The sequence below is a fragment of the Panthera leo genome, chromosome B4 (genome assembly GCF_018350215.1).
Source record: "Panthera leo isolate Ple1 chromosome B4, P.leo_Ple1_pat1.1, whole genome shotgun sequence".
NCBI lineage: Eukaryota > Metazoa > Chordata > Mammalia > Carnivora > Felidae > Panthera > Panthera leo.
The window spans coordinates 59,918,851-59,931,341 of NC_056685.1; the positions used below are offsets into that span (position 1 = coordinate 59,918,851).

The window sequence follows — 12,491 nt, forward strand, 5'->3', positions numbered from 1 at the left end:
ATCATATAATTTTGTCACATCCAGGTGACAGTATATATGCATGTATACTCTAAAAACTGTAGATTTGATCACTTGTTTTTCTGACAGAGTTGCACATTGGAGTTTAGAAAATATATGAATATATTAGGTTCAGATATATATGACAAAAACCAAATAATAACTTTTACTAATAGTGACACATACTTTTCGCTCTCCTATTTTTATAATGTAATGTTCATATTTTTCTCTGTAAAAGTACTTAGTGATGTTATTTAACAATGAAGTAGTTTTTGAAAATGATGTAAGGCAGTATCTGGTTTATACATTAGGCAGTTGTTGAATTTGTACTTACTACCTTGTTTTTCATTTAATGCTATCAATAAAAGAAGAAATGAAAAGGACTTCACTTCTTATTCTTTTATATAAGAACTTGCATGTAAGAATTTTCCAGTGGTCCATGGAGTTCAGCTATCATTTTAAGCCTTATGATAAAAACTTTCAACTCTAAGAGAAATATAAAATCTCTGCTATTATGATGGAAATCAGGGGAGATGTATATTCATAGCCTACTCTTGTGAAACTCATCCATTTTGTAAAAGGAAGCAATCCTGGGATGATGCTTTTAACAAAGCTACTAGAAATAATGGAGCAAATTTACTTGTTTTGTTGCCCTAAACAGATTACCTATCTCCCTAACTATACAGTTTGACTCATGCATTCCAGTAAACATATCTGGTATTGAGTTGTAAAAACAAAAGAGTTTGACAACTAAAGTTAAAAACCAAGAATAATTAATACATTACTAAGTGGAACATTAAAATGCCTTGAATATAGGGGCGCCTGGGTGGCTCAGTTCGTTAAGTGTCTGACTCTAGGTTTCGGCTCAGGTCATGATCTCATGGTTTTGAGCGTTTGAGCCCCACATGGGGCTCTGCACTGACAGTGTGGAGCCTATTTGGGATTCTCTGTCTCCCTCTCCCTCTCTCTGCCCCTCCCCCCACTCACACTGTCTCTGTCTCTGTCTCTGTCACTGTTTCTTTATTAAGAAAATAAACTTAAAAAATTAAAAAGAATAAAATGCCTTGAATATAAAGGAGTACAGTTTTAAAGTTAGATTCACATTAAAAATTTTTTCATTTCTTTTGCCCATGTTCTTTTACTATTATTATTGAGATATAATTCACAATACCCGTAAATAAAAGGTACCCTTTTGAAAGGTATAGTTCATTGGATTTTGGTACATTCACAGGTTGTGCTACCATGATCACTGTCTAATTCCAGAACTTCCAATCACCCCCCAAAGTCCACCTCTGTTAGCAGCCACTCCCTTGGCTTTCCCTTCCCTCTGGCAACTAATCTTTCTATCTCTATGGATTTGTCTATTTGGGACATTTCATGTAAATGTTGTTCTATATGTGGCTTTTTTGTGACTTTTTAAAATGTTTTTGTAGTTCATCCATGTTGTGGCATATATCAGTTTTTTTTTCCTTTTAATTGCTGACTTAATATTCCATCATATAAGGATATAGTGTATTGTGTCCATCAGTTGATGGACATTTGGATTGTTTCTATTTGGGGGCTATTACAAATAATACTGCTATGAATATTTGTGTATGTGTCTGTATAAACATATATTTCTAGTTATCTTGGGTATATACCTGGGGGTAGAATGGATGGGTCATATAATAGCTGTGTTTAACTTTTTGAAGATCTGCCAGACTGTTTTCCAAAGCAGCTACACCATTTTATATTCCAATCAACAATATAATAGTTTCTCCACATTCTAACACTTGTTATTTGACTTTTTGATTAAGATCATCCTAATGGTTGTGAAGTTGTATCTCACTGTTATATTGAATTGCATTTCTCTAATGACTAATAATATTAAGCATCTTTTTATGTGCTTATTGGCCATTTGTATACCTTCTTTAGAGAATTGTCTCTTCAGACCCCTTGCCCATTTTTTCCCCAGCTTTACTGAGATAGAATTGACATACAACATTGTGTAAGCTTAGGGTGTACAAGATGATTTGATACACATATGTATTGCAAAGTGATTACCACAGTAAGGTTAACACCTCCATCGCCTCACATAATTACCATGTATGTTGTGTGTGATAACATTTAAGATCTACTCTTATTAATTTCTAACCATAGAATACAATATTATTAACTATAGTCACCATGCTATACATTAGATCCCCAGAACTTATCTTATTTGCCCATCTCTTAATTGGGTGGTCTTCTTATTGTTGAGAGTTTTAAGAGTTCTTTATATATTCTGGATATTAAACCCTCATTAGATATATATCTCAGAAATATATTTTCAAATATTTTCTCCCCACATGTTCCTTTTTAATCTTTTCATTAGTATCAGGAAGAAATTCAAGAACTTAATGAAGTTGCAAGGCATCGGCCACGGTCCACATTAGTTATGGGAATCCAGCAAGAAAACAGACAAATCAGGGAATTGCAACAAGAGAACAAAGGTAAGATATATATAATCACTTCATTCCAGTGAACATATGATTGTAAAAACAACGGAGTTTGACCACTAGAGTTAAGAACCAGGAATGTTATAATGAATTAAGTTACTAAGTGGCTCATCAAATGCCTTGAAAATAAAGGAGTTTAAAAAAATTTTTTCATTTCTTTTGCACATGTTCTTTTGTTACTGTTTATTATTTGTTACTCTCATCCACATACCATTTGAAGAGGATAGTGCATTGGATTATAGTTAAAATTAGTTACATTTAGTTAAAAGAGAGCTTTAATTTACAATTGGACTATTAATTTGGAACCAGTGGGGCAATGGCCAACTAAATTTGCTCTCTGTTACTAATCTTATTTCTGGTCCATATGTCTAAAATCTATGTATTAGTTTTTATCCCTTTCCTATATATGAGTGTCTACCTTGCTTGGAGTCATCTTAGGTTCTCACCCTCAATATCCAGTTTGTACCATTGTTGTTACCTATGAAATAATTCCCTTTCTTTCTCTGTGGTCCCACTGCTTTGGCTTCTTGCTTAGGCGTTCATAATCACGTCCCTGAACTGCCCTCATTGGTCTCCCTGATGGCAGTCTCTTTTCCCCTTCAGTCTATCTTCAACACAGGCATCAGATTAATTTTTCAAAGATATATCTGATCATGCTATTCTTTTGCTTTAGAACCTTCACTGTATACTTATTTCCTTATCCGAAAGCCTTCAAAATTAACTCTAAGCCTCTTTTTCTTTTTCCCATACCTCTCTTCTCCATGAAACCTTTTTTCTTGCCATCCTGAACTAGTCCCTCAACACAGCATCCACTGTCATGCCTCCCTATTCAGAATGTCTTTTCCTTTATTTTTCAGCTGAAGAAATGCAAATTAATCTCAGTAATATAAAGCTTTCACCACTTTTTCCTCACAGACTTCTCTCATATATATTTGGGTAGAGCTCTATTCTGTACTTTATACATTGTATTATAATTATTTATGTATTGGCTTTCTCGACTAGACTGTGCGCTCCATGGCCTTTTGGGAGTTCCTAATATACAGCATTATCTGGTATTTAATTGTTATTCAGTAAATGTTTGTTGAAATGATTCTATAAAAATTAGTTTTAAATGGTTATTCAAAAAACTAATAAAGGACTCTATTTGGTATCCTTTATTTCTTTATGGCAAGATTTTTTCATATGTTTTCTTGCCAAAATACCCTCTTTATAAAGTTGCTTTTTTGATAAATGTAATTGGGAAGAGACTATTTTGTACATCTTTAACTCAAGTTTCAGTAAAATATACTGTTATTCATGTTGTTCTTGATAGAATTGCGTACATCTCTGGAAGAACATCAGTCTGCCTTGGAACTTATAATGAGCAAGTATCGAGAGCAAATGTTTAGACTGCTAATGGCTAGCAAAAAAGATGATCCAGGTATAATAACGAAGTTAAAAGAGCAGCACTCCAAGGTAATCCATTTTATAAACATAATTTGAAATGAAAAGAAGCACAAATCAGTTAACTTGTGTTGAGTTTTTTTTTTTGCTGTTGTTAAATCACAGGTATCTAACATGATACTGAATACTTCATCTTTCTGAAATTTTCTGCTTTTCCTTATTTTTTTCATTACTTGTTATATATTTTGATTATCCTCCTAACTCCTTTTGTCCCCTAATAGCTTTAACATACTTTCAAAAATAAATTTTATTTGGGAAGTTAAAGGTAAGTGTATTCAATTCAAAATTATTCTGTAAGGTTATCTGCTTTTAAGAAATATTTCTTCTAATATGTGTGTTGACATTTGTTGCAAAAACAAAAATTGAAATGCTGAAAACATTTCAGAAATCTGAAACCAGCTAAAGGTAGACTTGTTTTTCTTAAGACTATTTATTGAATGAGGCTACTTCATCCAGATTATAAATAATACTGAGTATGATGGAAAAAACCATGGGCGGCTGGGGAGGAAAAGAACCAACATCTTAAAATTTTGCCCCCTGCTGCCCCCAGGCGCAGATCAGTTAGCACCATTTTTAGAGACAAAGCCCAACTGGTTAGAAATTTGTGTCTTTCCCTCTGCTCATTTTACTTATTGACATCCCTGTGTGTTTCCTTTTTGTATGTCCCTGTGTTTGTTAGCAACTGCTATAAAGACAAGTAGAATAATCCTTTCCTATTTACATTTTAAACTGAGTTTTAACTGCTGGTGTGAAATAAAAATATTAGAATACTGTGATTTCTAGCTATTATCTGTATTGGATAATGGTGAGCTAACTATTAGTTATAACTAACATTTAAGAAATACTGTTTTAAGACATGTTTTCATCTTTCTCAATTATTGAAATACATTTTAGAGTCCTTAAGATAATTCTTAATTCTTCCATCTTAGTGCTTGTAGGTATTTTTAAGTTATTATTCTATTAAAATTAGATATCTAGTAAATCTTTGTGTGACAACTTTACATTATTAAGGAAGTTAGTAATAGATATTTCCTGTGTCAATAGTAAAATAGATTAATAAATAAGCGTTTAATGTTATCTAATTACACTATTCATCTTCTAACTGAAGGGGAATAACCTTGGATGTTTAAGTGGCAATCTTTTGAACATAAATTTATTGTTAGAGATCATTATAAAAACATTTAAATTTAATTGTATAACTTGACTGTTTCTTTTAAAGGTACAAAGATGAATTGATTTAAATTATTGGTAAAATAAATTTAAATTGATTTAAATTATTGGTATAATCTTGAGAAATTCCAAAAGCCCCTAGTGTTTAAAACCTAAGAAATTTTTTAAGATCTAAAGGGAATACGCTGACCAAAAAGTGTTTAGCATAAGATACTGCAGGTTGCTAAGTTGTCTGGTAGCAACTATGCCAGAAGCAAATGTTTTCTAAAACACATAAGATTTTGCCATTCACTAGAGCAATTTCATTAATCCGTAAAGTTAAACATTTCTTAAGATAGCTGTAAACCATCCTTTTTTACTATGGAGATTGAATTCATCTAAGTGCTGATCCTTACCTTCCATAAAATGACTGTTCAGTTACTTGTTGTTAATTCTAACTAATACATATTAATGTTTGTGATTTTGATTTTTCCCAAAAAGGAGACACTTCAACTCAAATAAACATTTATTAACACTTGCACTGGCTTAGTTATTAATCATAAGATGAATAAATACATATGTTCCATTACTTTGCCATAGGAGCTTACAGTGTAAAGGGAGATAGAAACATATCAAATATAAGATAGGATGTGATGAATCCTAAAATAGAGATATCATTTAATATGGGAATATGAGTGGAAGTAAGATTAGTTCTCATGAGGAGAATCTGGAAAGGTGTCAAGAAAGGAAGAAAAATCCCATCTAAATCCAGCCTTGAGTTATTATTAGAGGGGGGGAAGTGTCAACAAGCAGAAGTGGGTGAGAGACACTTGTGTGATAAAGGTGCAGAAATAAAAGATTCCAGGATGTGTTTAGGTATTGACACTCTGATAAGCCTAAACACAAAAAAATTTTATAACACATTTAGATTAACAGAGTTACACATAACAGCATTTTGGCGTGAGACCATTTTGAAACCACCGTGATACAGAATTTCTCCCTCACTTAGAAGTTTTTGAGCACAGATTTAAAAATCAGTAAAAGGTTTGAGAAGAACTCATTTTTATCCAAATACTCATTTTTACGTTATTTTTGAACAGATGCCTTTTTGGAAATCTTAAAAAAACAAACATTTCAAACAGTTGGCTAACACGCATGAACTAACACTCATCAGTTTTTAAATTACGGATAATATCCGTATTAACATTATAATGACTCTATACTACAGATTGACATGGTACATCGTAACAGCTCCGAAGGATTCTTCCTTGATGCATCTCGACACATCTTTGAAGCATCTCAACATGGACTGGAGAGGAGGCACTTGGAAGCAAATCAGAATGTACACTAAATAAAACAGTCAACTTTTGGGGTGTGGATGGAAGGGGGGAGGTCCATTTAAAACGTTCTTTTACATTGAATTTTCCTGCCAGTTTAAATCAACAAATAAATGAACTTGCTTTTAAGAAATGCTGTGCTTTTGATAGCCATGCAAAAACATTCAGTGTAGAAACTTTAAATCTGTCATTTCTCTGTGTATTGTATCATACACAGCCTGTTAGGTAACTGCAGGCTCTAAAGGTTGTTCAAGCCAGCTTTTCATTTTATCGCTGCAAAATTTTAGTAGTCTTTAAACAATTACCCTCTTTGGGAACATCAAAGATGTTTTCTTGGCAGTCATTTTAATCTAATTTCATAAAAATTTTGCTCAAACTGTTTTAATTCAGATTTCTGATGGTTAGTAGTCCTTCAGTTTGAGTTCACAGTTACCTAAAAATGCCTTTGTTTAGGTGTTATGAATTAATAGCATACACTATCTTGTCTTAACTTTGTTTTAATTGTGGCAGGTCTTGACTGAGCAAAGTTGAATAAACCTAAACAAGAGTTAAAAATGAGCATTTCAAGGATTATATCACTGACAATTCAAGGATTATGTTACTGACACTTTGTGCCTTTAAGACTGTTTCGAAAACACAGGTCTTAGCCTCTTGTGTTCATTAAAAGGTCTATGATGCTTCCCTAAAAATTTTATTGTAATAAATGAACTATCCATGAACTGGGTCTAGAAAAATACTACTCTGTTTGAAGTCTTGGGATTTTGTTTTGTTTCATGATTTTATTAGAACAGGCTCTGTCCTGAAAAAATTAGTGGAATCTTGTTTTCTTCCATTTTAAAGGCAAAGAATTATTTCCTTCCTGTACCGTCTTTTAACCTAAAAGGACAGTAAATGATAAGCTGAAAAAAGTGTTGGTGTTCAGAATTTTTTCATTATCCTTAATCTGCTGCTGCAGTTATCTGTATTTAACTTGCTTTTAAACATTATGCTCCCTTTCCAGAGGGAGGGGATTTAATCATTTTCAAAAAACTGTTTCAGAATATGACAAATGTTTGTCTTGACACTATTCTTGCTACCATAATCTAATCCAGGACTGTCCAATAGCACTTTCTGAAATGATGGAAATGTTATCTGTGCTGTTCAGAATGGAAGCCACCAGCCACATGTGGCTAGTGAGCACTTGAAGTGTCACTAATGCAACTGAGGAGCTGAATTGTTAACTTTTTAAAAGGTGTTTAATTTTCATTGACATTTATGTAGCATCATATTGGATAGGGTAGATTAGTCCTTTTATTTTGCCGCCTTTTGCATACTAGCATTGTATAGGTTTTTCCATTAAAATAATACAAGGACTTGCATTTTTGTTGGCTAGAAGATATTCTGTGGTTTGCTAAAGATACTGTTCTCCATATTTCTTTCACAGTTTACTAGTTTTGTAGGTTTTGGGGGTCGCCTTCAAATCCTTTTTACAAATAGGGTATATACGGCTATTTAAGAGACAAGGTTTGGGGGCAGTTTTGAGCTTTTATACTTGAGTTTTGACCTTAATATAATAAAGCCACCCTCAACTGCCAGTGAACAATGGTCTATAGAAGCTGTTTGTTGAGAAATGATTATTATTAAGTTTCTGCTGGTTTTTAAACCTTGTGTCTGTCTCTTTCACCTGACTAGAAGCTCCTTGAAAGCAGGAAACATGTCTTAATAGGCTTCGTATTCCTATTGCCTAGCACAGTGCCTGGCGCATCATGGGTGTGCAAAAATGAATACCACAAGATTGGAAAAAATTTACTTGCTGTACCAAATAAATGTGGATATCTATTTTATACCTAAATTATATTTTGAACAGTTTGCAAAGAAGGCCATTTAATATTTTAATACTTAAAAGCAGACTTATGTTCATTTTACTTAGTATTTATTATTATCTGATCTGTTATGTACCAAACACAGGCAAATATAAACAAGATACAGTTCCTGCTCTCAAGGAGGATTATAACCTGTAAAAGTTTTAGGTTGGATTGAGATCATCGCTTCTTGGCCTTTTGGCTAAGATCAAGTGTAGATTGGATTGAAATTAATGTTTAGGCATAGATAATAAAGATTTATAAATCATCAAGACTTTAGAGATAAAGAGATTGAATGTGTCAAAAATTTTTGTCTTTCCCATTACTTTAGTAGGTGTAGGTACAAAAAAGGAAAGGTTGTTGATCATTTGTGGTAAGAGGAATGTGAAATAGTACTCTTCTTGCTAGTGGGTTTAGTTGTAATTATGCTGCTTATCCTTATTTATAGTCCTAACAGAAATCTGATTTCAAAAGCACATTCATGGTCAGTCAACTTTCTTATAAATGTGTTTGATATATTACATTCATGTTAAATGGCAATGTAAGAATATTACATTCATATTAAGTGGCAAAGCAGATTTTTTTTTTTTAAAAGAGTATCCAAAAGTAAAAACAGTTATTTCACTGATTTGCAACTCCCATCTTTTTTTCAGGAATTACAAGCACATGTTGATCAGATAACAGAAATGGCAGCAGTAATGAGGAAAGCCATTGAAATTGATGAGCAACAGGGTTGCAAGGAACAGGAACGAATATTTCAACTTGAAGTAAGTTTTAAATTGTAAATTGGGTGAAAACTGTCCACACGAAGATTTATGCCAGAAAATACATCCCATTTAAATACATAAATATATACATCTTGGGAAAACTAGTAATGTTCTCTTTCTTAACCTGGATATTGGTTATATAGGTATATAATGCAAGACTATTTCAATAGTAATACAAGAGTCTAGGATCAGTATAGCTTATAGCAGTATTTGAGCAAATTGACATTTTTTGATCCTATGTGTTCCTGTTATTGGGTGAATATGCCTTTTAACTTAGTAATTTAAAAAATTTCTTTATTTCTATTGGAGATCATGGTGATGCAGGGAAAATTATTTTAATCTACAAATATTCTTTGGGCATTCATATTTTTCTGTGGAATATAAAAGCTTTTCTGTCTTTTATTGTGTGGTAGTGAAAGCATAAGTTATTGTTGAATAGTTCAAATCAGTAGACTTTTATACTTTAAAAGCTTCTTTTTGAAATGATGGTGGAGATACTGGTTATAGAGGGCCAAAAGTGATTTCAGTCTCTAAGCATAGTGTTCTCTCATTCTTTAAAACAGGGCTTAGCAAACTTTTTCAGTAAAGGACCAGACAGAAAATATTTTTTTGCAAACCAGACATTCTGTGTTACTCAACTCTGTGCTACTCAACTCTGTCATTGTAACACAAAAGCAGCCATACACACAAAAAAATATTCAGCTTACCTATGTTCAGTGAAGTTTAACTTACAATAACAGGCCTCAAGCCAGGCTGTAGTTTGCTGATCCTTGCTTTATACCATTGAAACGTAGAAAGTAAGACTGAGAACAAAATAGTTGTTAAATGTCTGCAAATTCTTACAGTAACTAATCTAGAAGAAGACTTGTTTATCAGTGCTCGATTTGACCACCTAACTATCCTTCTTGAAAAATCTCACGATCTACTCAACCAGCCCCACTGCTTTCAAATTCCAGTGAGGAAAACCAAACCTTTCCTGTATTCCATGCTAACGTGGAAAGTAGTAAAGGTACTAACTAAGGTCCTAAGAGGTTCTCATCATTGGCTTTGTGTTTATATCGATATAAATCTAGATGTTACTTTTCCTCGTCTATACTGTGATTATAAAATGAGGCCGTTTCTGAGGTTCCATTTACAGTTACAGCTGCATAAATAAGGCAGCTTTGACCTGATGGAAAAGGAGCACAGTTCCTACCTCTTTAAAAAAGTGTTCTCTGGATTCAAGTTTTCAACTTTGTATATTCATTTAGTCTATTTCTGTTCTGCCAATTATAAAACTTTTTGTCATACCTTCTTACGTTTGGCTTAAGATAGGTTTGTATTTTTGTAGCTATCTTGGTGACTACATCTTTTTGTTTGCCTTCTTTTAGCAAGAAAACAAAGGTTTGAGAGAGATCCTGCAAATAACTCGAGAATCATTTCTGAACCTTAGGAAAGATGATGTGTCTGAAAGTTCATCTTTGTCAGCATTAGTGACCAATAGTGACCTGAGTCTGAGGAAGAGCTGAAGAGCCTGTAAGTCTGTGAGCTTCTTGCAAGGCTCCAAATGGTCACTGGGACTGGCCTACTGACATGAATGAATTAACAGAAAAATCCATCTCAAGCAACCCTTTATTTTTTTTCTATAGTATGTACAGTGCACTGGCAATGACATTCTTACGCTGGCAAAAATGCAGAATTAATGGTTGTAGATTTTATTCCAAAATATAATTAAAAAATAGAAACTTTGTTAATTGGGGAACAAACTAAAGATTTTTTGAGTGACTGCTGAACCTAATAGCAGTACTGTTGATATTCTGGCTGATACTTGGATAAACATGAATATTCCCAATAAATGTTTGGGAATTCATAACATTATCCAAATTTTAAAATACACATCTTGGCACAGTTTTGTGAATGGAAGACTGTCATATTAAATGTTATTTCTCCTTGTTTGGTGTCAGAGTTAACAAATAGCTTATGTACTGTGAGATTTCAGCTTTAATGGTTGCCTGTCTACCTTCCCATTACTGTAAATTTTGGTCAAAGAAAATTCAGTTTGCAAGACTGTAGGAATGTTTCAAATGCACCATAAACAAAAGTTAATTTAATTTTAGCTGATTTGCCATAATTAAAATACTCCACTAACAATTATCCATAAGTTTAAGTATATGAAATATTTCAGGAATGAAAGAGAAAGAATATTACTTTCTAAGAAAGATCTTATAAGAGACATATTAGTAGGTTAAACTACTCCTTTGAGAGATTTAAGTTTTGGTTCTAAATAATGAAGATGAGATTTTTCTCTTCTCTGGTTGATCTTTAAGGATATTAGGTAGTTATTTTAGCTAAGAGAGTTGCAATGTTTGATATAGCAAGCTAGGTATGGTAATGTCAAAGTAAATTGGGAATTCCTCTGCCTCATTGAACCCTTTCTTAAAAGTATTCTTAAGAAATACAGAAAGTAAATTAAAATTTCAAAATAAAATTTGTTTTCTGGTCCTCATAACCTGTAAGATTTTTCTTATACTCTATCAGTCAAAGGGTGGGGGTGGGGATGAGAGGAAATCTGTAGATTTATAAATACTTGTTTTTTTTGTGTTTTTTTTTTTTTACAAAATCTATATCCAGTATGTAAATTTTTAAAAGCCACTAGAAAAAGAAATGTACTTTAACATCAATTGAAATCTAAATTTTTCTTATTTTATGATTATAGAAGGATAAAAATATCAAATATGATTAAATATACTAATTTATACTAAAATTAGCACAATAGAAAATTCTACTTTTGGGTATGTAATTTGTTAAAGAAATATTCACATGGTAGCTTTTGTGTATAATTTCATATATTGGTAAAATTCAAAGCTACTTTTCACTTTGGAATTTTTGTACATTAAGTTTGGAGTAAGTGGGGCTGATGTGGCTGATTGAAAAGGGCTAATGGCCCAAACACTGAATAGATTCTTTTTTCAGAGGCCTTAATTGATATTTTATAAATGACAGTTTTTATTTTTAACCTTTTCTATTGGTTTGGGGTAAAGAATCTGTTAATTTGGTGGCACATTCATTCATACAGTTTTTATCCCAAGTCAGAATTTAAAAAAATACACAGTTGAGATGAAGTCTGAGGCAATTCATTGAGGCAGCTCTATTATAAAATGTTTCTTGATAACTATTTTTTTATAAACAAGTTAATTTATTCTTGGTCTTCTTACTTGGATATAATTTTAAGATCTTGGCGTTTAAAGACATTTGCTTTGTTACATAGCAACAGTTTTCCATCCATATATTTTTTGTTTTTAAGCAGAACCTTAAATTTATGTCTGAGAGTGTATACTGCATAGGAGCCTATTTTATCAATAAAGGTGAGTGGTTGAAATTGATATGGTCTCCAAGTTAATGTGAGAACAATGCTTACATTTTATTTTTCTGGCATTTCATCTCTTACCACAAAACTAGTACTTAGCAACAACTTCTATCTGTATTTCTTAGGAATTGGCC

General features: G+C 32.5%; 1 protein-coding gene across 5 annotated transcripts in view; it reads left to right on the top strand.

Annotated features, from left to right (window-relative positions):
• Nucleotides 1-12,373, top strand: part of FGFR1OP2 (FGFR1 oncogene partner 2) — a 34,773-nt gene extending 22,400 nt beyond the window's left edge. For 3 of the 5 annotated variants that reach the window (XM_042946126.1, XM_042946129.1, XM_042946128.1), the window contains 5 exons: nucleotides 2,351-2,468; nucleotides 3,787-3,929; nucleotides 6,295-6,408; nucleotides 8,898-9,011; nucleotides 10,382-10,928. In XM_042946126.1, the coding sequence (XP_042802060.1) occupies nucleotides 2,351-2,468; nucleotides 3,787-3,929; nucleotides 6,295-6,408; nucleotides 8,898-9,011; nucleotides 10,382-10,519 (627 nt within the window). In that variant the 3' untranslated portion in view covers nucleotides 10,520-10,928. Of the gene's footprint in view, nucleotides 1-2,350; nucleotides 2,469-3,786; nucleotides 3,930-6,294; nucleotides 6,409-8,897; nucleotides 9,012-10,381; nucleotides 10,929-12,297 lie in introns of those variants that run through there. The other 2 variants (XM_042946127.1, XM_042946130.1) reach the window with 2 other exon arrangements.
• Nucleotides 12,374-12,491: the final 118 nt, after the last annotated feature.